This window comes from Chaetomium fimeti (assembly GCF_033439085.1).
Source record: "Chaetomium fimeti strain CBS 168.71 chromosome Unknown B0H64scaffold_9, whole genome shotgun sequence".
Classification (NCBI taxonomy): Eukaryota; Fungi; Ascomycota; class Sordariomycetes; order Sordariales; family Chaetomiaceae; genus Chaetomium; species Chaetomium fimeti.
The window spans coordinates 789,390-815,433 of NW_026944337.1; the positions used below are offsets into that span (position 1 = coordinate 789,390).

At 55.8% G+C, this 26,044-nt stretch overlaps 9 protein-coding genes across 9 annotated transcripts; 5 read left to right on the forward strand and 4 right to left on the reverse strand.

The window, feature by feature from the left end:
* Nucleotides 1-466: 466 nt before the first annotated feature.
* B0H64DRAFT_420404 (uncharacterized protein) lies at nt 467-4,574 on the forward strand (the record flags this gene model as incomplete). Its single annotated transcript, XM_062805457.1, has 7 exons — nt 467-817; nt 880-1,343; nt 1,530-1,906; nt 1,981-2,187; nt 2,390-3,012; nt 3,587-3,976; nt 4,116-4,574. The coding sequence occupies 7 exons, from the start codon at nt 467-469 to the stop codon at nt 4,572-4,574; spliced, it is 2,871 nt and encodes a 956-aa protein (XP_062655162.1).
* Nucleotides 4,575-5,679: 1,105 nt separating this feature from the next.
* On the forward strand, nt 5,680-6,849 carry B0H64DRAFT_409668 (uncharacterized protein). Its single transcript, XM_062804728.1, has 2 exons — nt 5,680-6,017; nt 6,086-6,849. The coding sequence occupies exons 1-2, from the start codon at nt 5,844-5,846 to the stop codon at nt 6,440-6,442; spliced, it is 531 nt and encodes a 176-aa protein (XP_062655163.1). The 5' UTR covers nt 5,680-5,843; the 3' UTR covers nt 6,443-6,849.
* A 14-nt stretch (nt 6,850-6,863) lies between these two features.
* B0H64DRAFT_469596 (uncharacterized protein) lies at nt 6,864-8,204 on the reverse strand. Its single transcript, XM_062807804.1, has 2 exons — nt 7,872-8,204; nt 6,864-7,805 (listed from the first exon to the last, which is right to left on the reverse strand). The coding sequence occupies exons 1-2, from the start codon at nt 7,977-7,979 to the stop codon at nt 6,894-6,896; spliced, it is 1,020 nt and encodes a 339-aa protein (XP_062655164.1). The 5' UTR covers nt 7,980-8,204; the 3' UTR covers nt 6,864-6,893.
* A 1,746-nt stretch (nt 8,205-9,950) lies between these two features.
* B0H64DRAFT_446295 (uncharacterized protein) lies at nt 9,951-11,025 on the forward strand (the record flags this gene model as incomplete). The annotated part of the gene is made up of 2 exons (XM_062806901.1): nt 9,951-10,585; nt 10,647-11,025. The coding sequence occupies 2 exons, from the start codon at nt 9,951-9,953 to the stop codon at nt 11,023-11,025; spliced, it is 1,014 nt and encodes a 337-aa protein (XP_062655165.1).
* A 105-nt stretch (nt 11,026-11,130) lies between these two features.
* Nucleotides 11,131-12,078, forward strand: B0H64DRAFT_248971 (uncharacterized protein). Its single transcript, XM_062799966.1, has 3 exons — nt 11,131-11,690; nt 11,751-11,877; nt 11,944-12,078. The coding sequence occupies exons 1-3, from the start codon at nt 11,546-11,548 to the stop codon at nt 11,975-11,977; spliced, it is 306 nt and encodes a 101-aa protein (XP_062655166.1). The 5' UTR covers nt 11,131-11,545; the 3' UTR covers nt 11,978-12,078.
* Nucleotides 12,079-12,960: 882 nt separating this feature from the next.
* B0H64DRAFT_409683 (uncharacterized protein) lies at nt 12,961-15,049 on the reverse strand. Its single transcript, XM_062804729.1, has 7 exons — nt 14,402-15,049; nt 14,285-14,328; nt 13,778-14,192; nt 13,599-13,693; nt 13,491-13,512; nt 13,306-13,434; nt 12,961-13,227 (listed from the first exon to the last, which is right to left on the reverse strand). Exons 1-7 carry the CDS (start codon nt 14,673-14,675, stop codon nt 12,974-12,976), a joined length of 1,233 nt encoding a protein of 410 aa, XP_062655167.1. The 5' UTR covers nt 14,676-15,049; the 3' UTR covers nt 12,961-12,973.
* Nucleotides 15,050-15,213: 164 nt separating this feature from the next.
* Nucleotides 15,214-21,027, reverse strand: B0H64DRAFT_409684 (uncharacterized protein). Its single transcript, XM_062804730.1, has 3 exons — nt 20,798-21,027; nt 15,778-20,714; nt 15,214-15,710 (listed from the first exon to the last, which is right to left on the reverse strand). The coding sequence occupies exons 1-3, from the start codon at nt 20,807-20,809 to the stop codon at nt 15,542-15,544; spliced, it is 5,118 nt and encodes a 1,705-aa protein (XP_062655168.1). The 5' UTR covers nt 20,810-21,027; the 3' UTR covers nt 15,214-15,541.
* Nucleotides 21,028-22,262: 1,235 nt separating this feature from the next.
* B0H64DRAFT_478385 (uncharacterized protein) lies at nt 22,263-22,956 on the reverse strand. Its single transcript, XM_062808248.1, has 3 exons — nt 22,797-22,956; nt 22,710-22,721; nt 22,263-22,652 (listed from the first exon to the last, which is right to left on the reverse strand). The coding sequence occupies exons 1-3, from the start codon at nt 22,875-22,877 to the stop codon at nt 22,482-22,484; spliced, it is 264 nt and encodes an 87-aa protein (XP_062655169.1). The 5' UTR covers nt 22,878-22,956; the 3' UTR covers nt 22,263-22,481.
* A 496-nt stretch (nt 22,957-23,452) lies between these two features.
* Nucleotides 23,453-25,868, forward strand: B0H64DRAFT_435951 (peptidase S8/S53 domain-containing protein). Its single transcript, XM_062806162.1, has one exon. The coding sequence runs from the start codon at nt 23,670-23,672 to the stop codon at nt 25,602-25,604; it is 1,935 nt and encodes a 644-aa protein (XP_062655170.1). The 5' UTR covers nt 23,453-23,669; the 3' UTR covers nt 25,605-25,868.
* The last annotated feature ends 176 nt before the right edge of the window (nt 25,869-26,044 follow it).

The following is a 26,044-nucleotide window of genomic DNA, read 5'->3' on the forward strand; positions in this document are numbered from 1 at the left end:
TCGCGTTTTTTGTTTGGCAGTCTTATTTCAAGTCTTGATGCTTTCTGGTGTTGAGGCGACGGGTATGGGAGGGTTCGGTGGGGCGAGGTGCCATTGAATATTGGCGTTATGGACTTCGAGTGTTTGTTCTTTGGAGTAAGGAGTGCGGCTGCTTCGTCTTGTCAGGCTTCAAATCCACGTTATTTTATCCACTCGTTGAAGACCGCGCCATATTTCCAGTTCCCCAAAGTATGTCCCAAAGCAAACGCGAAAATGGAGTTTCTCACGGCACTCAAAACAACAGCCGTCCACGAACCAAGGCAGCACCGGATGCCAAGACCACCAACTGCACTAGCAGGGGTTGACCCGGTCCTTGCTGTGCCGTTGATCACCAGGCGAGGCTGGGGCCGAAGACAGAACTTCATGTGTCCCACTCTCTCCCTCCCGTTTCTCACCGAATTGGCAACCCTTTTCACCACCCGTTATTATGTCTCAGTATCCGGAGCAGTGCACATCACGTATTGAGACATCACTGCCACCCGTTTGGAAGCGGAGTTATACGGCACACCATTCAGAAGATGATGACTCTTCTTCCGACGGACCCGAACCCCTCATTCACCATCCCCGTCACCGTCACCGTCACCGTCATCGTGCCCGAGAGAGACACTCCGAAACCCCAAACCGCCATGATGTTGATTGCAGCCGTACGAGAGTCATCTCTCGACCGCCCCCGCCTTTGCCACCCAGGGCCCGCCAGCGAGAATCGCATATCTCATATCCAGCCGCGCCGATTCATGCAGGCGTGAAAATCGTTAGAGCAAGGGTCGCAAGAGCCAAGGTGAGCTGCCCATGTCCAAGTAGTCATTATACATATTTGCCTGACACCTTGAACACGGACAGTCACCCGAGGTTGGGACCCATGAGGAACGTTTCGAGCTCAGCGAGGATGCCGTGATTAAGGAAAGTTCCACAAGTATCGACTATGATTACGATATCGACCGCAGTAGTGAGTCCCAAAGCTCGGTTGAACTCTACAAAAGGCCGGTCTACAGCGAGGCCACGTACAGCGATTCCGACGATGAGTATCACTGTGACATCTTTTATTCTTTCGGTGATTCGATCAACAGTGGGGGCCGCCGGGGTTCTCAACTGGACGGCGCGAGCATCTCCGACATTGAGTCCACCGTGATCCCGGATGAGGGAAACGAAGACAGCCCCGACCTCGCGGAGCGTGGTGCCGCTGCCTATCATATTCTTGAATCACAGTACGCCGGTGACGGGTACGAGGCGGGTCATCACTCGGTCCAGTTGACGGCCGTCTTAAGCGAGCGGGCCCCTGTATCGCAGTCCTTGTATCGGTGGATGTAAGAGACTCATCCCGTCCCCTACCTGCCTATTACCGCTCACTTCCTTAATAGTCATTTCTCCCGGCCATCCATGGACATCGACGATTTCGCGGTATATCTCTATTCCAGCTATTCACTCTCCATGCGGTTGACTGACGTCCGTTGGCAGATGCAAGTTGCCACCATTCCAGGCCTCTCCAACAGAGATAAGAACGAACTTCAAAAAGTTATCATGGGTGTAAAAAGGGACCATGCCAAGACTGTGCAGGCATCGGATGGGAAATACGCTCGCTACTTGGAGCCGAAGCTTCGCCACGAACCCCTGATGCAGGATGGTAAACCCGTTGGGTCTCGAGCAGTGACGTGGGTTTCACTGCCATACTTCTCCTTGGAGCCTTATTCCGGACTCCTGGACACGGCCAACAGCCCCAAGTCCCTTGCCACCCCAACCTTGCTTCAGGCGAGGTACTCACGGACAACACGCGTCAGGGACATGGAGCAGGCTGTGTGCCAACAAGGCGGGGCTCCGAAGGGGCACTGTTTTCACGTTTCCCAGCTCTGGTGTCTTGTGCTTGACAACTGTACGCGCAACTCCACCACCAACCCCCCGATCGGGCGAGGATTCCACTAACCAGCTACCTACCTTCTTTAATAGCGTTGCTCCTCACATACGGGCGCATTACAGAGGAGGCCCTCTGTGGGGGGGTTATTAGCAAGACAGTACTACCCTTGCACAACCCCCCTGACCCGATGCCGAGCAAGGCATTGTCAGTCCGATATCGAGGTTCCGTAATCTGGTCCATTCCCGTCAAGGAGTGCGAAACATGGTTTGTAGGTCGCTACGCCGTGCTATCATGCGACGGTATCAATATGCTGAGCATCATGTAGGGTTTTATATCCCACTTTCGCAATTACCACCCATGGCGACTTCGGTTCTTTTACCAAAGCACCGCAATCAAGCCTCAGAGCTGGCCCAAGTTTTACCGCCTCGCCGTTCGACCCGACAGGAAGCTGGTTTTGGATGTTCACGTTGGGTGAGTCAAGACTCTCAGCAATACTGGTAGTTACAACAATCTTAACGACGAACTGCAGGGGTCCTTTCGCACCACCACCAACCCACGCTTCGGTGCTCCTATCGGAGAAAGACGAGGGCGCTCCTGGAGCCCCATTGAACAAATCACTTTCTGCGACGCTCTCACCAAATCATGACAACCAAACCCCGAGTGATTCGGCAATGTCCCCCGTGCCGACGGGAACTCAGTTTTCATGCGGGATCTTTGCTTATTCGGAGTGCTTCGACAACATCGATCCGAGTCTAGCTAACCCACCGGCCCCAGCAATATCCTCTTCGTCATCGTCGCCAAAGCCCCCTCCATCCTTCAGAAATGTTGCCGTGATCAAGTATTTCGCGGACATGGAGCGGCACATTGATACTCGGACCATCCCAGAGGACCGACGTGCCTACCGGGATACCGCCAAGGTTCAACGTGCGGATGTTTACAAGTTCCTCGTCACCAAGAAGGCAACCCTGGCTTCCGCGACCACAACTTCGAATAGCAAACGAGATTTTGAAAAGCGTGTCAGTGTGTTTAACTCCGCTGACATTGTGTTCAACTTCTTCTTCCCTGCGGGTGTACGGGTTTCGACGATCCGGAAGTTTTGGGGCGCCGTCATGGCTATCGTCGATGTAAGTTGCCCGGCATTGGGCGTTCTAAAAACCTGTCTTGACCAACAAAAATGACGCTAAAACATCACAGACGGAGTCGCCAATGTTCGAATCCCGCATGAGGAACGGGAGATACCGCTCCCGTCCGTCGTCTCAACTGGGAGAGCTCGCAGCAGCCTTGAGGAGCATAACAACCGACATCCTGGCTTTCAATGAAACCATTGCTAAGATTGAGGAAGCCGATCGGGCACATATCAGAACACCCTCAGCCTTGATTAACGGATGGATACACATTATCCTCGCCCTCGCAACGTTCCCATCGAACTCGACCCGGTCTCTACAACTGGCACGCAGAGCAGAGTCCGACATCAGCAGTGGTGTGAATGAAGTTATCGAGGCCCGCTCCGAAAGACTACGCCTTAAAAACTTGGTGGTTCTCCCCTTTGACTTGTTGAGCCTCATCAGCATGAAGCTATCAAGGGATGTCACGCCAGGCCTACCCGATATCAGCTCCACATACGGCTCCTACCTGAACACTATTGTAAGGACCTTGTTATTAGCGCTTCACGTGTGGACCGCGGCTCATTCATTGTAGGAATCCGACATTGTCACGAAGCACTCGGACCGGAGAATCGAGCACAAGCTGGGCCTGTTGCAGCAGGAGCTGTCCATCATTGACTGGACGGTGGAGTTGCAGCGAAACATCCTCAGCAAGATGGTGACCACCAGAGAGAGCGTCACCAGGAGTGTCGACGCCCAGTTCTGTGACGAGAAGGAGACGGTCCGTCGACCGACATTTCCATGGTTGGCTCACCGCCTGACACCCCGGCACCCTACGATGGCGGCCATGGCCGAGGGCATTCTCGAATCGAACCAGCCCTGTGGATTCAGTTATATGCTGCTTGGCGAGGGCCTTCGGGAGCTTGCCGTGAAGCGAAACGAGTTAAAGCTGATGGGTGATCTGGTGGCCCATCTAGCGGAGACGGTGTGTTTTCCCCTCGTTGTTTTCCCCGCCTCCGCCCTGCTTTTCTTCCCACTTTTCCTCCCCTTCTCGATCCCCTCCCCTCCCCAACCCACCTGATCAACCCCCCAGTGCCACTAACCCATTTACTTCCCAACAACAGAACCGCAACCAAATCGACTACACCAAAGACCGCCAAGAGCGCGCCATCTACGCCTTCACCATCGTCACCGTCATCTTCCTCCCCCTCTCCGCCGTCGCCTCCATCTTCGGCATGAACTCGTCTGATGTGCGGGACATGGACCTTGGTCAGTGGGCCTACTGGGCCACCGCCGTACCCGTGACGGCGCTCGTTGTGTTTTTGGGGCTGTTGTTCACCGGTGAGCTGGGGACGGTGGCGCGTTGGATGGGGGATATATTTGGGGGCGGTGGGGTTGGTGGCCGGGGTGCGAGGAAGGGGAGGTGGTTGGGGAATGGGGAGGATGGGTGGCTGTGGGAGAGGGGCGATGGGACGGTGGAGGTTGTTCAGGAGGGGTTTCGGGAGGATGATGAATGGGAGCGTGTCGGGAGGAGGGAGAAGGCGGCTAGAAAAGTTCGGGGGGGGAGGAGAAGAAGGAGGTAAACCGTAAATACTCAGGAGGGAGGTTGTTGGCGATTGGATATCAGGGTTTTGCTGATTGCAGTTGGAAACCATGATGAACTACTATAGTAAGGTTCGACTTGGCCGCTGCCCGTTCTCGAGGCTCTCCAGCTTCTTACGCCTAAACCCCTGGGCCTCAATTCTCACCCTAACCCTGACATCCGCATCCAAGACGGAATCTGTATGCCTCCAGGGAACGTGAAGAGGGGAAGCCGAGTGGTATTGTTCGTAACGAGAATAAACCTCTACTGGGAATTAACAACCGGCCTTTGTCCGGCAACCCAAGTTCGCCATCGATAACACCCGACTTCAGTATCGTCGCACAGCACGAGGCAAGTTCACAAGGCGCAGTTAACGTGAGGGTTGCCAAATTCTTACTTCAGCCAGAGCTCGGCAATCAAAGAAACCCGGTTAAAGCGACGGCGAGTGAGCACGTCAAGCTGCATGGTTGCGTGTCTGACTGCCGGCACAGCCACCCCAAAACACGACCTCACCACTCACCGGACGCGCGACAAGCCACTGCGTTCCAATCAAGATGTCCGGGCTTCACAGCCCAATTGGGGCCTTTTGGGGGCCAAATTGATACTCGCGCCTCCCACCACTCCAGAGAAGTTGATGGGGGGTCCCATGATGCCGACCCGATCGATGTGCCTCTCCGCCGTTGGGCCCCAAGGCATTTTCTTCTACTTTGACGCGGGAACCACGCGCCGGGAAGCGAGGTGGCTGAGTAAATTATCGAAAGCTTGGCGGTGTTGCTCGGTTCGCCTTCCCCCGTGTCATGTCCTTGTGCATGGGCGCGTGAAGATGGCATTCCAGTGATATTTGTTGCGAGCACTGTTTATACGACGAAGAGGAGTGCGTCGACAGCTTCGCAGGTGGCGTGGGTGTGGGTGGTTGGCCGAGGCTGACTATGACCGCTGCTCTCACGCTCGAAAATGCACCTCGTCAAGCATGAAGAACCGAGCATCTTGGCTGGGGGCCACATGTACGCTCCAGCCTCGGACACAAGGCCCGTACGTCCTTGCAGAAGGCGAGGGAAGTATTTGACAAGGGCCCTTCCCGGAAAGAGTCTTCTTTGGGTGTCCCTAGAAATCTGTTTGTTGTCTCCAGTCAATCCAAATCTCGGGGGAAATCTGTTTGTTGTCTCCAGTCAGTCCAAATCTCGGGTGCTTGCTCGTTTCTACGAAATCCATAGTTATCCCATCACCATCCACCCCCGAACTCCACGCGACCGCCTCCCCATCCCCCAAAATGGAACAAGGTAAAACCCCTCCACCCCATATCTCCCCCAGGGGCATGTGGGCGTCCAAACTCGCCCTCCGCGTCATCCAGTTCGCACTCGCCATCGCCATAATTGGCTGCGTCGGCTCCTTCCTCGCTAGCGGAATCTCGAGCATCTTTACCCTCATTGTCATTATTCCCCAGGTCCGGACCGCCCCCTCTTATCCTTCAACCCCCCCAATGATAACCTCACTGACGTCTGCCAATACCAGGCCGCCGTCTCCACGATCTGGTCCTTCGCCGAGGGCATTTGCATTATCACCCGCGCCGGTCGCCGCGGCATCCACCCCGGCGCCAACGTTGCGGTAGATCTGCTATTGTGGCTGGGCCTCGTGGTCGGCACCGTGCTGTTGTGGCTGGGTGGTGCCGCTGCCCCGGTGACTTTCCGCTACTACTATTCCGGGGATGGTTACGACCAGGACCGTTATGACACCCTTACGGAGCTGACGAGGCTGGCGGGTTTGGGGCGGGCGTTGCTCGGGTTGGGGGCGACGTTGACGTGGGTGCTTTCCCTTCCTGTTGTGTACAGAGGGTCGTGGTCGGGGCTAACTTGGTGCGGTTGTGATTAGGATCCTGCATTTTACGACATTTGTTATTGCTTGCGTTGAGACGAGCAATCGGAACCGCGCGGAGAAAGTGGTGTTTGTAACCCAGTACACTCAGGGCCCCCAGTACGGTTACAATGGTCAAGCCATGGGGTATGCTCCGGCACCGCCCGCTCCGGTCTACGAGCACGCTGCTGGGAAGGACAAGGGACAAGTCGATGACGAAACGAACTGAAATCTATGACGGGTGGATGATGCGCTTCACTACTGGCTTCGTATTTCACTTAAGGTAATGATGAGGGATTCATGGTTTTACTTTCTGGTGCAGAACAGCGCAGGACGGAGCGCCAGACTCCAGAGGCAGAACCATATATGTACCGGCGTATGAGACTCGCCGAAAGAAGTTATTTACATGAATCGGCTATCCACCCCCAACCCCGCTAGTCTCGTCACCCAAGTCCTACGCACCTAACCCTCAGTTCAGGCACTGCGAGTACCACTGGTTCGACGCCTTGCATGTCCCCTGGGAGCAACAGCTCGGTCCTGCCCACCCATCACCACCACACTGTCCCCACAGGGGCGAGCAGTCACCACCACCGCCGTTACCGCCAGTCGGCTCAGGGGTCAACGAAGTCGTGGTGGGGGTACCACCACCCCCACCGGATCCCTCGCCGATGGGGGTGACATCGATCTTGTCCAGGTCTGCCGACACAACCGACCAGCCATCGTTCCTCGCGCCACTGCCCGTCAGATACGCCGAGGCGGAGGTATCCCCACGCAAGATCCACTTCACCCAGTTCGCCCCGATAGTGCCAAACTTGCCACCGTTGTAGTCCGTATACGTCCCACCGTGACCAACGTTCAAGTTACCCTTCCACTTGGGTACGCCCGCCTGCATCGCATTGTAGTCGCGCTCGCCGTTCGGGTACGCGATATCACTAGGCCCCCCCAGGAAGAAAAACACCGGCTTGCGGAAGTCCCCGGCGGAGGAGTAGTTGGTCAGCAGGCCCGAGTTCCAGATCCCGACACTCTGGACGCGGGGATCCCAGATCTGGGCGTACGCCTCGACGCCGCCGCAGCTCCAGCCGGCGGCGGTGATGCGCGAGGCGTCGATGTTGGCCCAGTCACCGGACCCGGCGTTGCGGGTAATGAAATCGATGGACTGCTTCATCATGTCGGCCGTGGTGCTACCGCCGCCGCCCGGGGTGCCGCTCGCGATGACCAGGACGCCGTGGGAGGCAAGTTGGGTGAGGAAGGGGGCTTGGCCTGTCGCGTCGGCGGAGCAGCCGCCGTTGCCCCAGAGGAGGACGGGGAGCTTGGCGTCGGAGGGGATCGTCTTGGGCGCGTAGAAGGTGTGCCCGCCGAAGGCATTGCTTGTGTAGTAGCCCTGGAAAGGGTATTGTCAGTTGGGTTCGATACATGGGTGCATATGCTATTCCGGGTGAGTGCATACCGCTGGAGCAAATGGACCAGTGCCAACACTGTTCTGGCGCTCTTCGATCACGACAGGGCTGGCGGATAGTTGACCCGCCAGGATCAAAGCAGGCAATAAAGTCTTCATCGTTGCGTTGCTGTGGGTAAAAGTGCCCTAAAACACGGCGTTTAAACGCGGAGTGGAGTTGTGGGAAATGTGAGATCCAGCTCCGTAGTCAGGTAAGTACCCACGAAGCCTTCTTATACTCCTGGTACGACTCCACGTGCTCCAGTAACGGAATAACCACCTTACCATGTCGTCTTGGTTCTCTTATCCGAGTCGAGCGCCTATCCCTACCTCGATCGGGAAGACCTTGCGGCGCTTGGGACCCAAAGATCTGGGGCGAATCGATTCCCCACAGATCGTAACGCTGCATCTCGGTAGCCGGGTACCCGGTACAGTCCGGGCATCCATTTTTTGCCTCTCTGGATAAGCTTAGAGAAAAGAGCAAACCAATCAGGACTTCATTGCCGCCCCTGAAGTCCCACCGCCGGCATTGGCAGTGGCCGCTAACCCGAAGCAGTTCCGGTCTTTCAAGATCAAAATACTCCGGTTGGGGCGCCTATTCGACCGGACGCATGTGATTGACAGTGGCCAGAGGAACCGGGTATAAAGAGAAGGGGACTTAGGCTATTATCGGACCTTTGGTGTGCAGTGTAACTTGTGGTTCCATCGCGTGCATCTCGATTCAACTTGGCCGTTCCACCGCCTTGTCTCAAAGCTCCGGTCTCGATTAGGAATCCCGGTGCTTTTTTTCCATGATTCAAGATTGCTTCTGACGGCTGATTTAATATGTCAATGATGGAATCAGAGTGAGCCTGAACCATGTTGGGGGCTGGGGAAATTATACTGCTTAACCCAGGCAGCGAGGGACGCCATGGGGAACGGTTGGCTGCTCTGGGTCGATTTAGAAGGATTTATTCTAAACAATCTGCAGGAGGTCTGCCAAGATGACAAGGTATGTACATACCATAGGTAGCATATGTACCAAGGTACCTACTTGAACTTCTACCCATCACCTTCAACGAGCAGGACAACGAATCATCATCCTACACAAAGCACCTGGAAAAGGTCTAGGCACCAAAACTGTTGGACTTCCATAATTAACTCATCATCATAGTCCAGAACGGACCGTCCGCCAGACTTCCGTCACAGAAAACTGTGCGTGCTCGCAAATCTCTAACTGAGTTGAGCCCGATCCAAGTTGAATGGATGAGAGGTTGGGTTTAAGGCTGGCTGGAAGAAGCTTGCGAGAATCGGATCGTTTTGAGTGTGGACACATTCCCATCATCACGCGCGCAGGGTTCCAACAGCTTCGATTCTCTAATGCTGCGAGAAAATACTGGCTCTTCTTCTGAGGGCTCCAGCGTCTTGAGTGCCATGGCTGTCACAGCTGGATACTGCGCCATCAGTCGGAGCAGGTCAACAGCGTGCGGTTTGTCCATGGGAATATCGGCGTCCAGTCCATCGGGATGGTTCTCGACATGGTTGACAAGGTCCTCTCTGGCGAGACCTGCTCTGCTTATGGAACTCTGAGAGCCTAGGATCGAAGAATGACCATGTTTGCTAGATGCGTCCCGTTCCCAAGGACCAAAACGCAACTGGTTGTCGGCCGGGCGCAGTTGACGTTCGAGGAACAGAGCACCATGTTTTGTCCAATCAGATTATTCCATGCTTTGGACTTGTGCCGCAAGCCCGCGTCCCAGACAGCGACCGTGACTCATGGTATGGATGACCATCATATGATTAGATCTACCTCTGCCTGGTGCCACACTGTCGCCCTCTCCGTCGCCCGACCCTTACCACCGTTGTCCCATGGGTACCCTCGCCATGGCGCATATCAGGTCGAGCTACGGCAGAATACCATCATGTCGCCTCGAGTCGATGAACATAGACTGCCTGGTCACCATACTCTCCGCGAGTCACTTACTAGTCGACCTCGCCGCCTTCATCCGTGCCTCTCCAACCGTGCTTAATTCTTTCCTTTCGGCAAAGGTCTCGATACTTTGCGACGTAATAACAAACGAACTGGGACCGGCCATTAGAGATATCTTCATCATGTCCCTTACCGACGGCATCGACATGTTAGCAGCGGGAACCCTTGAACAAGCGTTCGACATCGCCATCGGCGCCTACCGTCAGGCTCTCATAGCAGACAAGGCGCCCTGGGTCCAGGGCTTGGACGTCGACACAGCCGTCCACATGGCAAGACTCACCCGGCCAGTGGTCTACTTCGTCGATCTATACATCAATATCCGGATACAATACTTCCGGCACAAGCGCGGCCCGCCATGCGGCACATGGAGCGCCAGCCAAGCGGAGCGCTGCCGCGTCGCCCAGGCGCTGATACGGTACCAGATAATCGCCAGCCTGCACCACCCAGCCTTCCATCAAGCAACGAAGGCCGATCATTTCTTCATCAACATGCTCGGGCTCTTTCAAAGCTGGGAGCTAGAACAGGTGTCCGAAATCAGCCATTTCGTCTTCTCAACCTCGGACTGCTTCCGCCGGGAGCTAGCCAAAGACGACCCCCGCGCCCGAATCAGCGGCTTCTACGACCACTTCCGTGCGGGCTACGACGCAAACTACCTCCCGAAGCTGCCAGAATTCTACGCCAAGCTGACCGAGGCCCAGCGCTCCGACGGCGAGCTCCCGGCTAGGCTGATGCTGAATCCCAGGGCCACCACGGGAAAGTTGCTCGGCGCCGGGGTACACATCCCCTGGCTCAACTCGAGCTGCCGATGGGTGTGGCAGAGAGCGCGGCCCCCCCCCGAGAGCCGCGCTGGAGCTGCTGAGGGGGCTGGCTCGGGGCCCGGTGGTGCGGATCGGCTTCGATGGTGACTCGCCTACCGACCCGCCGTGGGCCTGGATCGATGCCTGGAACGGGGAGAGGGTGGTACGGTGGGGCCATGACTTGGTGCCGGAAAGGGCCTCGGACGGTAATTGGGGAGAGCACAGATATGTCAGGGAGTTGGCGTACTCGTGGAGGTGGCTGGGCATGGTGTTTTGGGATAGGGATCGGGCCGAGGCGCTCTTGACGGCCAAGGTCCTCGAGGGCTGCGGCACGGGCTGGCTTGCCGAGTACTGGCAGAGGGCTGGGCACGGTGAGAGCTATGTTATCGGGGTGGAGTGATAGTTTCGAGTCCGACGCATTGATGCTAAGTAACCGGGTGATCGGTGGTTGTCCATTGTGGGGACAATGTCGAAAGTGAGAAACCGCTCGCATTTTAAACTGGCAGCTCGGTGACGTTATGACCCGGCGTTGAGTTGTGATTCGTGCTCATCACTCGTGTTTCCGCGCTCCCAATCCATCACCACATGAATCACACATTCTTGACCCCGAGGGTCACGGAGCATATGTGACCAGAACCAAATTTAACCAATCTTTACATCATCGTGTCTTCCGATCTTTGATACTATTCTCGCGGCTTTAGGAATAGCTCAGCACGCATTGTGTAACTCGAAGTCTGCATTGACGCCCGCGCTCTAACATTGCGCGAATAATCATTCGGCACGTGGAGGGATGCAGGACATACGCAACCATCACGAAAAGAGGGGTTCGTATCTTGGGTCAGTATGTTTCCACAAACACAATCTCGCGTCGAACCCTCAAGTGATACTCATCGACTCGTTATACCCAGTCGGTTTGCGAAATGGAGCAACCGCGATCGACGGTGGCGTTTGAAGTGAGGAACCAGCAAGGGATTCAACTAGGGGTGAACAACGGTTCAATTACTTTCAATACGGTCTCGCCCGAAGCCACCCCTTCGGCCACTCCACGGCCAGACAACAATTGGTGTACGTGAGAGTGGCACCTGATCATTCTACCAAAGTCGCTCTAACATTACGCCGTCACAGTTCTCATCCCGTACGCGGAGAACAAAGACTTTGTTGGCCGGACAGAACTCCTCCGCAATTTGCAGGAGCTTCTATTCAAACCCAACTCACCGAGGCGGGTCGCGCTCTTCGGTCTTGGTGGCATCGGGTGTGCTCAGTCGGCCGAGTGCCATATAACAAATAAGTACTGAAACGAGTTGTTAAAATCTTACAGAAAAACGCAAATAGCCATCCAATATGCATACTAGGTTCAGCACGAACTCGGCGATGTATCAGTCTTCTGGGTCCACGCAACCAGCGCCGAGCGGTTTCACCATGCCTACGGTGAGATTGCGCAAGAATGTCAGATCCTGGGTCGCTATGATGCTGGAACAGACATGCTAGAGCTGGTAAAACACTGGCTGGAAAAGACCCAACGCGGCGGGTGGCTAATGACCATCGACAACGCGGATGATACGGAGCTCTTCTTCCGCCAACGAGACGAATCCCAAGGGACCAAACAAGGGAGAAATCAGCCCCCCCGCCGTAGCAACACCAGACCACGGTGGCCACCAAGGGAACCTCGGACGGTACCTACCTTCCCGATCGCTCGCACGGCACAATCCTTGTGACGACCAGGAACAAACAAGGCGGATCGAGATTGCTCAAGGGAGGGCCCCTTCTGGCGGTCCGGGAGATGACCGAAGATGACATAGAGACGACCGAGTTACTTTGCCAGCATGCACAATTCCGCAATGCCACGCGCAGCGAGTTATCGGGACTCGCGTCCCGCCTAGAGTACTTGCCCCTTGCCTTTGTCCAGGTATCAGTAATACCTAGGTACCTCTATCGAATAAACCCGAAGGCCGCGTACTCGGCCTCGTATTTGCGGTTTACTCATGACTCCTAGATCCCGCTCGCGAGGCGCCGGCAAAGGTGGTGTAGTATTGACATAACAACCAAAGACAGTAGGTACTAAATCGGTCACACAACTACTAATTCATCTCGCGGCTATACAACCCGGGTCGCAATATCATTGAGACACGTCTATAATCTGTACAATAGCGCTAACAACGGGTCATGCGAAATGTGAACACCTATTTTAGCGCCACCCCCGAGCAGCTGGATGGCGTGGCTCGGTACGTCCCTAACTCTCAACGCACCGCATTTCACTCAGGGAAGACTATACAACGCGAAACCCAACACGTTTAGCCATTACTTTAATTCCTATTTAGTAATCCTTGATGAACTAGACAACGCTTCGCTCATGGGTTGCAGCCGTGGACGTCAGAGTCCTGAACAGTCGTGCAGTCGATGCCCGTTACCCTCAAAGCATACTTGAAGCCAGCGTGCTTTCCGGAAACCATGCGTCCGATAAGATCACCCCCAGCGCTATTGGCGTGTTCACTCACACACGCGACGTGCGCATTCCGTCCGCCTTGGGTGGCCGAGTTGAACGGGTACTCGTCGCAAGTGGCCTTGTCGCCCGCCCCGGGTTCCCCTGCCGGGACTGTCCGGCCTAGTGAGTGCAGCAAACATTCAAAGTCAGCCTCTCATTATGTATCACCAGAGTCAAAGGCTATGAGTAGGCACGTACCTGTGCAGCATTTACGCCCGCTCCTACAGTCTGATAGTTCCCGGTTGGGAGAGCCCGGGCCGTAATACGTTAGGATTTGCTGATTCGGCGTCGTCTCCGGAATCTGCAGTGCTATCTGGCGTCGTAATCCTGTTTCGCCGATCAGCAGCTGGCTACGGTTAAGCCTTGACATGCCCTAGACCTACCGAGGCAAACGTTCTCAACCAGCTAGGTAGACAGACGCACAGCGTTAGTTCTTGGCTTCATAACCACTCAAGCCTAAATACCCAGGTAGGTACGCAGACAATACTTACATCGGAGATAATGCTGTTAGGTGTGTATCCGAACTCAAGAACTGGCACATTGCAGTATCCAGGAGTGGTACTACACGTCGAAGACTCGGGGCAGCCTGGAAAGCGGAATCAGGTACTTTGGTCAGCGGTATGCGTGGATTTGGGGATGTTGACGTTGGCTCTTGAAGAGGCACACTTACACCACCCGTCGCAGCAGACTTCATGCTCGCCACAGCATGTATCCTTGTCCGGAGATGATCCTGGGCAGCACTGGCTAATTTTGGGATTCGTCGAATCGCAGCAAGCGCCCCCCGTACCACAGCACGACGCCCAGACGGGACACTTGAACCCAGCGCCGCAGCACTGCTCGTCCAGCTCCTTGCACATGGTCGGGTCGTTGGGACACAAGGTCGTGCCCGAGGGGCAGCACAAATTGCCGGGAGAGCAGACGGGTTTGTTCGAGGGGCAAGTCCCTCCGTTACCGCAGCATGTCTCGCCGGGTTTCCTGCAGGTACGGCTGTCGTTGGGGCACTGGGTTGAGCCCGTAGCGCAGCAACCGTTGGGCTGACAGACGGGCTTGTTCGAGGCGCAGCAGCCTCCGTTGACAGAGATACACTATTAGAGAATCAAGTACCGCGCGGTCAGCATCCGAAGCATGGCCAGGTCAGGGCACAGTTTGCCCTGCAAGTGTAGTTTCAGGTACATACGCAAACCGGGGACCCAACTGGGCAACATTTGCCAGCACAGGGGACTAGTGTATGCCGTTAGCTTTTCTAGAGCCCCGAAGGGACGGCTGAGGAGTGTCAAGTCGTTTAGCAGCTTACACGGATGGGTCGGGGGACAGGTTTGCCTATCGAACAAAGCGAGGTCGCGGCGGCCTAGGATCTCGTCGGTAGCGATGCCACCAAGCGGACTTCCGACGGCTGCTTGTACGGGAGACGAGTCAGACGATGACGAGCCTGACGCCACGCGGTGAGCTGCCGCGAAGGCCTCGGGGTTTTTAATCCGACCGGGAACTGAGATGGTGTCCCCGCTCCAGTGTAGGTCGGCGTGGCAGAGGCGAACGATGCCAAGGAGGACCGTTGTGAGCAACACCATGGTCACTGGTGTTTGCCAATTGTTTGGGTGATGTGTAACAATGAACTTCAATGAAGTGTACGCCTTTGTCTCAGCACCCGACAAGATTAAGATGAGGACTCAAGGAAACACATGGGTAGAAGAACTGCACAGCCGAGTTTGATTGAATCCAATCTTTATCAAGGCAAGTCATTCCTCCGACAATTCCCCCTCCCTTTGGTTCACCGCCGTGCCTTCGGAGGCCAAGCCAGTTAAACGTCTTGATGTTGCGGCTGAAAATGCATTGCAACGTTCCAACGGCCTTCACAGTCTCAGAAAAACCAATGAGGTTCTTGTCAGACCAAGAAACTCCGCCCAAAAGTCCAAGGCACCGTCAGCATGGACTGAGGTTGTCCCGCGAGAAAGTTAAGGTGGTTCACCGTTACGCAACAGGGGAGCTGGTAACCAATAACATTCGCAAGGTATCAATAGCGCATCCTCTCGTTGTAACCCGCCCCCTCTTCTACAGTAATCCTTGAGGTTGAGCTCGCACTTGGAAGTCGGGGTTGACGTCTTCGGGCCGACCATGCACACAAATGTTGTATTGTCATCGCCTTATATACCTAATCTGGTCTTTGCCACTGAACAATACACCACAGCACCCAATCATCCTGCATCACCGTTTCCCGTCTCTCGCAACAAGAGCCCCCCCTGTAACGGCCTGGGCCCTGTAAAGGCCTCGGCTACCCTTAGCTCACAAGTGCCAAGCTACTCGGATGAAGCTATTCCCAGATCATGCCCCCTGCCACGACCGCATCCACATCGGCCCTTTTAGCGCCCCTGTGAAGAAGGGTAGGAAGACAAGAAAGGAAAAAAGAAAAACGACCAGACTCCTCAAACACGGAAATTCATGTCCTAGCAACGTCCGGAGCAGCGTCAGCATGCCCAATCTGACTCCCCAGAATCTCAGCCCTCCACTGCGCCCGAGTCTTGGTCGCATGCCTCTGGATGAACTCCCTCGCCATCTCAGCAAACGCGACCTGATCGTGATGAAAGTCAAGCGTCACGACAATATTCCTATCCCCAAAAGTTAGCTCCACCCCTTCAAACCAACCCCCAGACAACTCCACAGCAATGCACTTACACAGGATCGCTATAATCCGGCTCCATCAACAACCCATACACCGTCGCAATCACCATCGCATTTGTCGTATCAACCGTCCAATTCCGATCCAATATACTATGACAAATCCTGCCGTGGCGATTCACATTTGGATGATAGATCGGGGTGACAAACCGCGCCTTGGGCGCGAACGACGGGTAGCTGTCCTCCTCCATGTGCAGGTAAACAACAAACGTCCCACCGGCATACACGCTGCCTGGCGGGCCCTGCAGCACGACCTTCCAGAAGGACATGTCGCGCTCGCTGACGTAGACGTCGGCGTGCGGGTGCGGGTCGGCTACGATGCGCTGGATCTCGGTCAGGATGCGGTGCGTGCGCAGGTAGACTGCCGCTGCTGCGGCGGGGGTGGTGCCGGTGGTGGTGCTGGTGGTGGTGCCGGTGGTGGTGTTGGTGGGGTTGCGGGTTTCGGCCAGCAGGCGCCGCGGGACGGCTTTGAGCTCGACGAAGTCGTCTTTGAGGCTCGGGTGCTCGATGCGCTTGGGGAAGATGTCTTGGGTGACGACCTCGGCGGTGGCGGACGAGCGCGCGTGCCTGAATCGTTCGCCGGCGCGTGGCCAGGGTCTCGGGGTGTTTTGCCGTGATGCGGAGATCTCGGCCAGGGGGCGCTCGAGCTGCGAGAGCACGGGCTCCATCTCGCAGATGGCCATGGCCTGCTCCAGGGATCGCGGGTGGAACTTGTACCCGTTGGTGAGGTAGGATACGGTGCGCAGATCCGAGTTCTCGTCCTGGCCTAGGCAGAAGGAGTCGACTACGATTTCGTCGTCCGCCAGGTGCTTCCAGAGATTCGACCCTGTGTTGGTCTTTGAACTGGTGTCAACGCCGTCGGAGATGCACAAGATCCTCTTCTTGGCATCCGGGTAGGCGGCAGAGTACTCCTGGATCTGATCTCGAGCCAGCGCAAGGGCGTTCCATAATGCTGTGTCTCCTGTGTGTTTCAGTTCCTGGACGGTGTTTCGAAAGTTCTCGATCACGGGCGAGAGCCGCTGGGCGACCTGAGCGGTGTTGTCGAACTTGATGAGACCGAGATGCGTTGAGTAACCGTAAGCAAGAATGCGGTTGACGAATTGGTCGAACATTTGCTTGAGGATACTCAGGCGGGAACTATAGGCCCTGTCTTTGCCTTTTCGAGAAGGGCCGCAGACGTATAACTTCAAAACCATGGGTCCTTGTGACTTAGGGGACGACGTGGTGTTTTCCTCTGTGCCCCCACTGCTACCTCCCGAACCGTCGTGTATGGGTTTTGCATATAGCGGTTCCGGTCCCAGCACTCCGGTGGCGTACTGTGCCTTGAGCAACCCGGAAAGCTGTTCCCAGTGACGCGTAGCTGTGCCATTCATCTTCCCGTCTCCCGTGTACCTCAGCGAATGCCAAACGACGTCTATCCCCGTCCAAGCATTACCGCTTGGGAAAGTGCCGACTTCGCGAACATGCCGGAATGTTTTGAACAGAACACTGCCAACCGTGGCTTTTGTATCCCTCCTCACCCAATACGAAAACGCGGCTGAACCGTGAGAGCGGTAAACCTTGACGAGACAAAGGTCTGATCCATCCCCAGAAGCCGTTTGGGCATGCCCCGTTTCGGGTAACCGGATCGTGATGCGGAACCCATCGGTCGGGATCAAGATGGAAAGACGTTCGGCACCGGGCCGGAAAATTAAGCCATCGTGGACGAGAGAGAAGTTTGGGTACTGACCTCGCAGCCCCCGAAATGCCAGTTCATACAGGGCCGACTTCGAAGTAGCTGGCGGCACCAACCGCGTAAACTGAGCGAGGGGGGATACAAAGTGGACTCGAACCAAGGTGACACTTCTTCGCGCAAATGGACGTCTTGAGGGAGTGGCAGGAAGGACCTCTGCGCCTTCAGCCCAGGTATTGGCCCGCAGCAACATCGGCCTGTCGATGGTCAGCTGGGTTGAGGAGAGCCGAAGTCCGGTAAGGGGGGATGTCTCGGCAATGCGCAGCCACTTGCGAATCGCGGCAGTCTCGTAGGTATGTCCGTCCTGAGTGGACGCCGGCTCCCGGAAAAGCTCTTGAGTCATTGGACAGCGGAGATCATGTGGTACCGTAAGGCCCAGGGACGTGGAAGCGAATTGGGGCGTTCCCGGTCCGTTTGATGGAAGGGCCGGGATCGCATCCCCGCTGCTCCATCGCCAGCCGTTGGGCTGCCCAGATTCGGTGATCCCACAGCCGCGGTATATCAGAAACTCGGAAAGTGCGGCTTCGTGGGCGAGAAATCCGGCGATTTGGTTGCGGAGAATGTTTATCGTGTCTTCCAATTGCCTGCCCTCACCAGTTCGGTCTCTCCATACGCGTTGTCGAACGCCCTCTAGCTTCTCCATTTTGTGCATAAGCTTCGTGATGTTCAGCTCAATGACTCGCTTGATGAGCTGACTCGATAGAGATCGTTCTGTCCCCTGGCGGCCGGTTCTAACTGTATGCACCATATCACCGAACGATTCATGCGCTTGCAAGGTTTCCTTCATATCCTCAAGGCTGCCGATGTATATCTCGTTTTCACGAATCTCGGCAAGCAAACCATCTGCCTCTGATCGCCCTCCATCATCTTCATCGTCATCGTGGGATGTTGTGGTGTCAACAAAACCTGCCGATTCAGACATGCTTGAGCTGCAGTCCACGCAGATCATGAGAATTTCGTCCGGTTTGTCGGATCTGCGCTGTGCGGCATAAAACTCGCCATCGAAGATAGCGGTACCGTCCGCGACACGGGTAGCAATGATGGGCTCTAGCAGTTGCGCAACGATGGAGATGTCGATCTCACACTCGCCGCCTTTGGTTGGTCGGAATATGATGAAGTCTCGGCCCGGGTCACCGCATGGCCTCCTCCCACGATAGACGGCGAGAAAGCCGTCCCGGTCAAGAGTCAAGACGGGGTTCGGTGCGGAGCCCAACGATGCCGGAGCCACCACCTGAAGCTTTGCCTTGAAAGCATTGGCAGCATGTTGTAAGATGTTGGTGAGTTCGCCCGCGGGAAAGATCTTGGCTTCGTCAAAGTTGTCGGTGTAGCGGCCACTCGAGTACGCAATCTCCATGTCGAACATGGTGTTGGTCAAAAGCGTACCCCCGCCAAGAATAACGGCCCTCTTGGTTCGGCCGTCGAGGACCGTCTGATTCAGAGATTGGTTCAGTTCGCCCTCAGGGAACCGAATGATGCCGGCCTTCAAGGCGTCGAAACATCCTTGCTCCATCATACCGACATTGGTGTCGACTGGGGACGCGATGGGTTCCATGGTCTCGCTATTTGTTAGGTTGACGGACTTCATGGAACAGACGTAGGGAAGGATGGATCCGCTGGGGTCGTCGCGGACTGCGAGTTCTTCGGCTTTGGCCAAGAGAGTGCTGAAGAAAAGCCGAGATCCCTCGAGGGTATTTTCCCTGTTTCTTGCAAGGACCGAGGTCGCCATCATATCCACCATGACCTCGTAGCAGGCGTGGATGAGAGCCGCACACTCTTCCTCGGCCGCTACGCTGCCTTCGAGGAGGATGTGCAAGGCCCGCACCGCGGGTGGAAATCTGGTCAAAACGTGGAGGAGATGCAACGCGCTATCATGGTACTCTTCGGCCCTTCCCGCTTTCTCATAGCGGCTGATCAAATGCACAGCCATTCGGAGACTGGACAGAAACATGGCCATGCCTCGCTCGGTTTGCTTTGTTGGCAATTCCCAGTGAGCACCATTAACGTAGATGGCGTCTTGGCCGCGCTTGCTGCTCAGAGCTCCAGCGGGGGCCGATGAAAACTGCCGGGGAACAGCATAAATGGTTAGAACCCCGTCGATGGCTAGCTCGGTGAGGCAAAGTTCCTCGAGTGTGAGGTCAACATCCTGGGTCAAGATCGGACATTCAGCGGTATGGAGGTCCAGGACGGCGGCCGTGGTTGGCGACGCCGGGTCTGCATTCTGGTCGTCTGCGATCTCGTATCTTCGGTGACGTTTGGCTGAGCAGATGGTAACAATCGCTGGGGTCATGAGAGGCCGTGGAGCGCCCTCACCATCCTGGCTCTGCACTTGACTTGAAAGGGGTAAAAGGGTGTCCCCACCTGCCGAGGGTACGGCGGCAAAGAATCGCAGGTTCTTCCCATCGACGTGGGATCCAGAGCGTGCGCTATAGTGCGCCCGAACTGCCCTGATAACCGCGTCCTCGCCGGTATGTGCACAATCCATAGGCTCAACGACATTCCTCGAGTGAATGACTAAAATACGGTTCGCGGCGGGTGTCTGGGGCGGAGTCCTGAAAAGGGTTCCCTGGTGGATAGCGCGGGCCAAAGAGCAGTTGCACTCGTGATGGAGTTTGTCGCGATCCGGTTCGACAACTGTCGGCAGGCTCAGATGCTGCGCTACCCCCTCGTACAATCGGCGAAGGGTTGTTTGGGGGGAAAATGTGACGGGCATCACCGAAACCTCCTTCGTATTCTTATGGAGTCGAGCCAAGTGGGGAGTCACAACACGGACCTTGATGGAACCGCCGGCGCCTTCCGCCACGATGTCCGCATCTTGGTGGTTTCGTTGCGTGCCGCGAGTCTCTCGGGCTGCTGGGGGGTTTTCAGACTCGCCGGTCTGGTTCTTGGGGGGGACCACTGCAGAGTTTGCCACGCCTGCCTCAAGCGCGAAGACAACCTCGGCGGTTTGGTCCGGGAGCACAAGGCCAACCGGATCATCTTCGCTGAGCAGCGGTCCCGTCCTGGAATCCAAACGGAGTCGTAGCTGGGTGGCGGCAACCGGAATGCCCGCTCTGTTGAGACGACGGCCAACTTCATCCCGGAGGTTGGCGATGGTGCTTTCTGGATCGCACAATACCAGAATTTGCTCCTCGTGGCCGCTGGCCGCGATAAAGTTGACCCTGTACCGGCCGGTCGACTGCCGAGTATTCGCGACTCCGTTCTTCTGTACGGTTGGGTGATGAGCTACGTCCACCGAGTTCCCACTGGGAGAGGGAGGAATCGGGGAGAATTGAAAAGTTGACTCACCTGCGTGGACATGGTTGCGAACGTGCAGAAGGTTCTGGGAGGGGCTTTCTACAACCACGCACGCAACCTGATCGAAGAGTTGCCCAAAGGTTTTATCGCAACAAGCTTGCTTCTTGCTGGTTAAGTGATGACCGTGATGGTGGGTCGGATTTGTGAGAGAATCTTGATGGGATTCTGATCGCAGAAGTTGAAGTTGAAGGAGGGAGGAAGGAGGGAAAAGTCTGCTCACTTTTTTGTGCCGCTTGGGTTCAAAAGCGGGGGATTGCAGTGGTTGCCCGAGCTGAGAGAGTTAAGACGGTCTAATTCACTGCCACCAGTCTGCCTTGCGAGCCTCGAGCGAGGCTTGCCAAAAGAAATGCATTCCGTCACTTCTGGCATACTGCGCATGTGTGTAAGACCCTAATTGGCTAGTTTAATGAGCGGCTCGGTAACTGTTTCCAGGTAGCTCAGGTAGGGTACCTGTCATTACTGGCGGAAATCTGAAATGGAGGGCCTCATCGTCGAATAATCTGCCCGAATCTCTACTGTAAACGGTTACCGACAGAGCTGAGCCTCGTTCGAGGAGTCCGCATAACTGCACACCTGAGAGGTAAACATCGTTAGTGTGAATGTGATCGATCCCCATTGGAAAGATGGTAACCTGTTCCGTTTCACCTTAAAAAGTGTTCAAGACTAGAAGTAAAGAATATCTCATGATTTCACTCCTCGAACCTCCGGGTGGAGTGATCACCTCATACCGTGTTGATGACAATGTAACTCCGACACTCATTGTTCTCTTGTGGTTTGGGAAAAATTAGCGGTTGTCGCAATCTGTTCGACACTATCTACCTAGGTACCTACCTACCTAGGTAGGCACCGGGTTAAAATCCGCCAGTCATCAACAGCAGCACGGGAGCGGATGGCAAGTTGTTATTAATTAAGTTGAGCTAACCCCATTTTCTCTAGACCGCTTTGTTTTCAGACAACGGCATCTGACAAATGCAGGCTAGGAATGGTGAGTGTACGTAACTTAGTGTTGGCAAATACAGTCGGTGGTGGGTTTGCCGAACTTTGTTGTGGCTGGCACAAGCAACCGTCGGTCCTCAATATCCGAGTGCTCCAGTCGCGTTGCAGGTTAGGTAGGTACCTAGGTAGGTACCTAATTAGCGTCGATCGTTCAAGAAGAGAAATAGGGGGCCACCATATGGATGGGTTTACTTCTTTTCAAGTTGCCTGCCCCACCTGTCTCAATACGTTTCTTAGCCGCCCCCGTGATAAGCCCGGCTTTCTGTCAATAAACAAGTAACTTCGGAAGAATGGTTTGGAGTTGTTTGATTATTACTATTTCTTTCTCAAGAGCCGATCATGGCTCGAGCGATCCTCTCATGGCCGATATGAGTGGGACCTATCCGATTGTTAGACGAAACACCCTGGGCAACTCCGTTGGTCACGGATTCACTTCATTTTCATGTTACCAGTCCCAGATCGGAAGGCAAGGATATCATTGAGTGAGCTAGCTAGCCGTGGTGCGTGCAATGACCGCGGGCAAAGTTGAATTTGCCCTCCGAGTCAAGGTTTCGACTCCCAACCCAATCCCTAACATCCGTCCTCCAGTATTAGAAACACAGGCACCCATCTCAACAAGTACAATCATCCCCCAATCTGAACCCTCCAGTCTCACAGGCGGTAGTTGGTGTTGAAACGCTTAGGCCTCGACATCGTCGACCTCAACGCCGAGCTCACGGAGGCCATCAAGGTCGATGACATCGCCGGGGTTGGCAATGGCGCCGCAGGTGACCTCGCAGGCACCGACGCAGGCAAGGTAGGCCCAGCCGAGCTTGGGGCAGCCGCGGACGCAGGGGTTGAGGCAGGCGAGCTGTTTAGGTGTGGTTAGTTTCAGGTGTCTGAGGATTGCGGGATTCAAGAGTCATACCCATTCGCCGGACTAGGTAAATCCCAAGTTAGCTCGCTATTCTGCTGCTCTGTCTCATTCTCGCTCAGGAGGATAGAGAGTACTTACGCGAACCTCAACGGGGGCCGGGGCGCTGGGGGCAGCGGCGGCGAGGGAAGCAAGGGAGACGATGGCGACGGAGAACTTCATTTTGAAGGTTGGAGTGGTTAAAGACTGAGTCTTGTGGGTTTGGTAGTTGGTTGAGGGAGTGTTGAGTTGAGGTGCGAGTGCTGTGATGATGAGCAGAAGTTTTGTCGAGAAGGCCGCGGCGTCCCGTCCTATTTATGCTCGATTCTCAAGACACAAAGACTCAATCGCCAAGCTAGGTATCATCCCATTTCTATCTCGGTCACCGACCCCTGGCTGACGGTGGTGTGCCTGAAAGGTCGAGTTACACAGGTCAGAGTCTCGCTCTTGGCTGTGTTGTGCTCCTTGTTGCAGGTGACAACATCGGAACCTCTCAAGTTGCTCTGACATTTTGTCGGTGTTTGTCGGTGTTGGTTCCTGGACGTGCCCAGCCTCCGAGTTACACCGAAGTTGCTTAAAAGGGGGGAGTGTGGGGAAATCCGGGGATGTCAATGGTTGAGGCGAAGTTCCAAGATCTGCAATGTAGATTAATTCTACATTCGATGGTATGGTGCTTCACTCCCAGCGCCACGTTCCTGCCTGAGCTGCCCCAAAACCAGTCCGCTTCAGCCGTAAGCAATGCAAATAAATGCAAACAGGGCGAGAGTCACTGTCAGCCGAGGCTGTACAGCGGCCAGTCATTATTCCGACATCAAGATCGACAATGCATTCAGCTGGATGTAGGATTCCCTGAGCGGGCTGCTTTTGTGCCACAATATAATTATCCCACCGCTTGCACCACATCACCTGTCCACTCCCCTCCCGCCCTCACGTCTGTGAGTCGTATTCTCCGCGGCGATTCGTCGGCCTTTTACCATGTCTCCTCATCGGGCACTGTTCCTATGCGCCTTGCTTTTTGGCGAGGCTCTCCTCGCAGCTTCGGCTTCCCCGTGGACCTTGACGGCCATCCACAAGCGAGCACCTCCTGAGCACAATGAGTGGGACCGGGGGCCAAGGGCCGACCCGGACCTGATCGTTCCTGTCCAAATCGACCTGGCCGAGAGGTCAACCGAGGAGGCCGTCGACGCCCTCGTCTCATTGTCCGACCCGTCAAGCTCGACGTTCGGTCGCTACTGGTCCGCCTTAGACGTCACTCGGGCCTTCGCCCTCCCCAGAGACGAGATCAAGGCCGTCCTCGACTGGGTTGAGGAAGAAGCCAACCTACCCCGCGCTCAGATTCGTCTTTCTCCGTGCCTCTGCAGAGTCGATTTCAACATCACCGTCCGTGCCTTGGAGGCATGGCTTGACACCGAATACTTCACCTACACGCACAAGGCCAGCGGCGAGACCAGCGTGGCATGCCTAGAGTACCAGGTCCCAGAGAACCTCCTGGAGTCCATCGACTTCATCATCCCAACCGTGTTCCCTGTCCAAGACCCGGCCGTGCCCTCACTGCTGAAGATTGACGACCATGTCGGTCCCCCTATCCCCGTCAGCAACTTTGGTCGCCACGCCAGGTTGTCAAAGAGGCAGCGGCAGATGGACTGCAACCAGTTCAACACAGCCCAATGCATCCGAGAGTGGTATCAGATTCCCTCCCGCAACGCCACCTACCCCACCCACCCCAACAACAGCTTTGGCATCTACCAGCCCGCTGCCGTCGCCTGGCTCGCCAAAGACCTCGACCAGTACTTTGACACCTTTGAGCCCCAACTCACTGGAGCCCGGCCTGTGATGCAACGGATCGATGGCGGCCACCTCGACAGCGAGACATTCAAGAGCATCTACCATCATGTCGAGCCCAACCTCGACTTCCAGTATGCCATGGCTCTCACGTGGCCGCAGCCCGTCATGAACATCCAAGTCGGCGACAAATACGTCGCGGGCAACCTCAACAACATGCTCGCGGCATACGACGACTACTACTGTGACCAACTCGACCCGGAGCTCGATCCCCAGTGGCCCAACCCCCTCGCCCCCGATGATGGATACCACCAGCTCGACTGCGGCACCCACACCCCGCCCAAGGTGATCTCCGTCTCGTACGCCTGGGCCGAAGCCGGCTTCCCCCAGGACTACCTCCGCCGACAGTGCGACGAGTACCTCAAGCTCGGCCTCATGGGCATCACCATCATCGCGGGCACGGGCGACGAGGGCACAGCAGGTCGCCACACAGCGTGCGACGATCCCGCCACGGACGGGCCCGACCGCCCCTTCCACGTCTCCTTCCCGGCCTCATGCCCCTGGGTCACCGCCGTGGGCGGCACCATGAAGAACCTCAACTCGACCACCAACTCCACCGCACCCCAACGGGAAACCGTCTACGTGAAGCCGAACACCAGTTCCACGGGCGGGTTCAGCAGCGTCTTCCCGGCGCCGGACTACCAGACCGGCGTCACCACCTCGTACCTCGAGTTGGAGAAGCGTCAGCTGCACTGCCGCAACATCACCGATCGCTTTGATCCCCAGGGGCGCGGCGTGCCGGACATCTCGGCGCTTGCCACCGACTACCTGATCGCGCTGAACGGGGAGTTCAGGCGGGTCCATGGGACGTCGGCGGCTACGCCTATTGTGGCGTCCATGATTGCCATGGTGAACAATGAGAGGCTGTTAGCGGGGAAGGGGCCGGTGGGGTTCATCAACCCGGTCTTGTATCAGCACCCTGATGTGTTTGATGATGTGGCGCATGGAGAGAATACTGGGTGTGAACCTCGCCATGGGTTCCGTGCCATTGAGGGGTGGGATGCGGCGACTGGGTTGGGGTCGCCGAACTATGAGCTGCTGTTGGAGTTGTTCATGTCACTTCCTTGATGCTCTTTTTTTTTGGCATGTTCTTGGCATGGATGGCCAACAGAAATACGAGGTAAAAATAAACATGGAGATTCTGGGGTTTCTTTGGATGGTTAGGGTCCCGCCGGGTTGGGGGCTTGCGATCGTGATAACACAGGGTTGTACCATTGATAATATGGATGGAAAGAGTATCCGTCGTTTTCTTTAAATGGAAATAAAAACCCCACTCTGGAGCGTGGAATGCGACAAGAGCTGAACGGGAGGGGTGAAGACGGGTTGCCTGGCATCGCAGCGTCGTGATGGTTTCGTTTGTGGAGCCTGCAGCTTCTCGGTTGTCGTGTGTCGGGGTCCAAACCGAATGAAGAATTAGGTTGGAACTCGGGCGTGGGCGATGTCGAGGCGATGCACGAGGTTGGTACCATGACCCATCCGTAAACGGTATGCAGTTATCGCGTTGGGCT

Excerpts from the sequence above, each read along its gene's own strand:
- B0H64DRAFT_478385 (XM_062808248.1), bottom strand. The coding sequence starts at position 22,877 with ATGAAGTTCTCCGTCGCCATCGTCTCCCTTGCTTCCCTCGCCGCCGCT.
- B0H64DRAFT_469596 (XM_062807804.1), bottom strand. The coding sequence starts at position 7,979 with ATGAAGACTTTATTGCCTGCTTTGATCCTGGCGGGTCAACTATCCGCC. Across the intron at positions 7,806-7,871 it reads CTGGTCCATTTGCTCCAGCG|GGCTACTACACAAGCAATGC; the intron begins GTATGCACTCAC and ends TACCCTTTCCAG.
- B0H64DRAFT_435951 (XM_062806162.1), top strand. The coding sequence starts at position 23,670 with ATGTCTCCTCATCGGGCACTGTTCCTATGCGCCTTGCTTTTTGGCGAG.
- B0H64DRAFT_409684 (XM_062804730.1), bottom strand. Across the intron at positions 15,711-15,777 it reads CCGGATTATAGCGATCCTGT|GAATATTGTCGTGACGCTTG; the intron begins GTAAGTGCATTG and ends TTTTGGGGATAG.
- B0H64DRAFT_409668 (XM_062804728.1), top strand. The coding sequence starts at position 5,844 with ATGGAACAAGGTAAAACCCCTCCACCCCATATCTCCCCCAGGGGCATG. Across the intron at positions 6,018-6,085 it reads TCATTGTCATTATTCCCCAG|GCCGCCGTCTCCACGATCTG; the intron begins GTCCGGACCGCC and ends TGCCAATACCAG.
- B0H64DRAFT_248971 (XM_062799966.1), top strand. The coding sequence starts at position 11,546 with ATGGAGCAACCGCGATCGACGGTGGCGTTTGAAGTGAGGAACCAGCAA. Across the intron at positions 11,691-11,750 it reads ACGGCCAGACAACAATTGGT|TTCTCATCCCGTACGCGGAG; the intron begins GTACGTGAGAGT and ends ACGCCGTCACAG. Across the intron at positions 11,878-11,943 it reads TTCGGTCTTGGTGGCATCGG|AAAAACGCAAATAGCCATCC; the intron begins GTGTGCTCAGTC and ends AAAATCTTACAG.
- B0H64DRAFT_409683 (XM_062804729.1), bottom strand. The coding sequence starts at position 14,675 with ATGGTGTTGCTCACAACGGTCCTCCTTGGCATCGTTCGCCTCTGCCAC. Across the intron at positions 14,329-14,401 it reads CTGTCCCCCGACCCATCCGT|TCCCCTGTGCTGGCAAATGT; the intron begins GTAAGCTGCTAA and ends GGCATACACTAG. Across the intron at positions 13,435-13,490 it reads GGTTGAGAACGTTTGCCTCG|GATTACGACGCCAGATAGCA; the intron begins GTAGGTCTAGGG and ends TCGGCGAAACAG.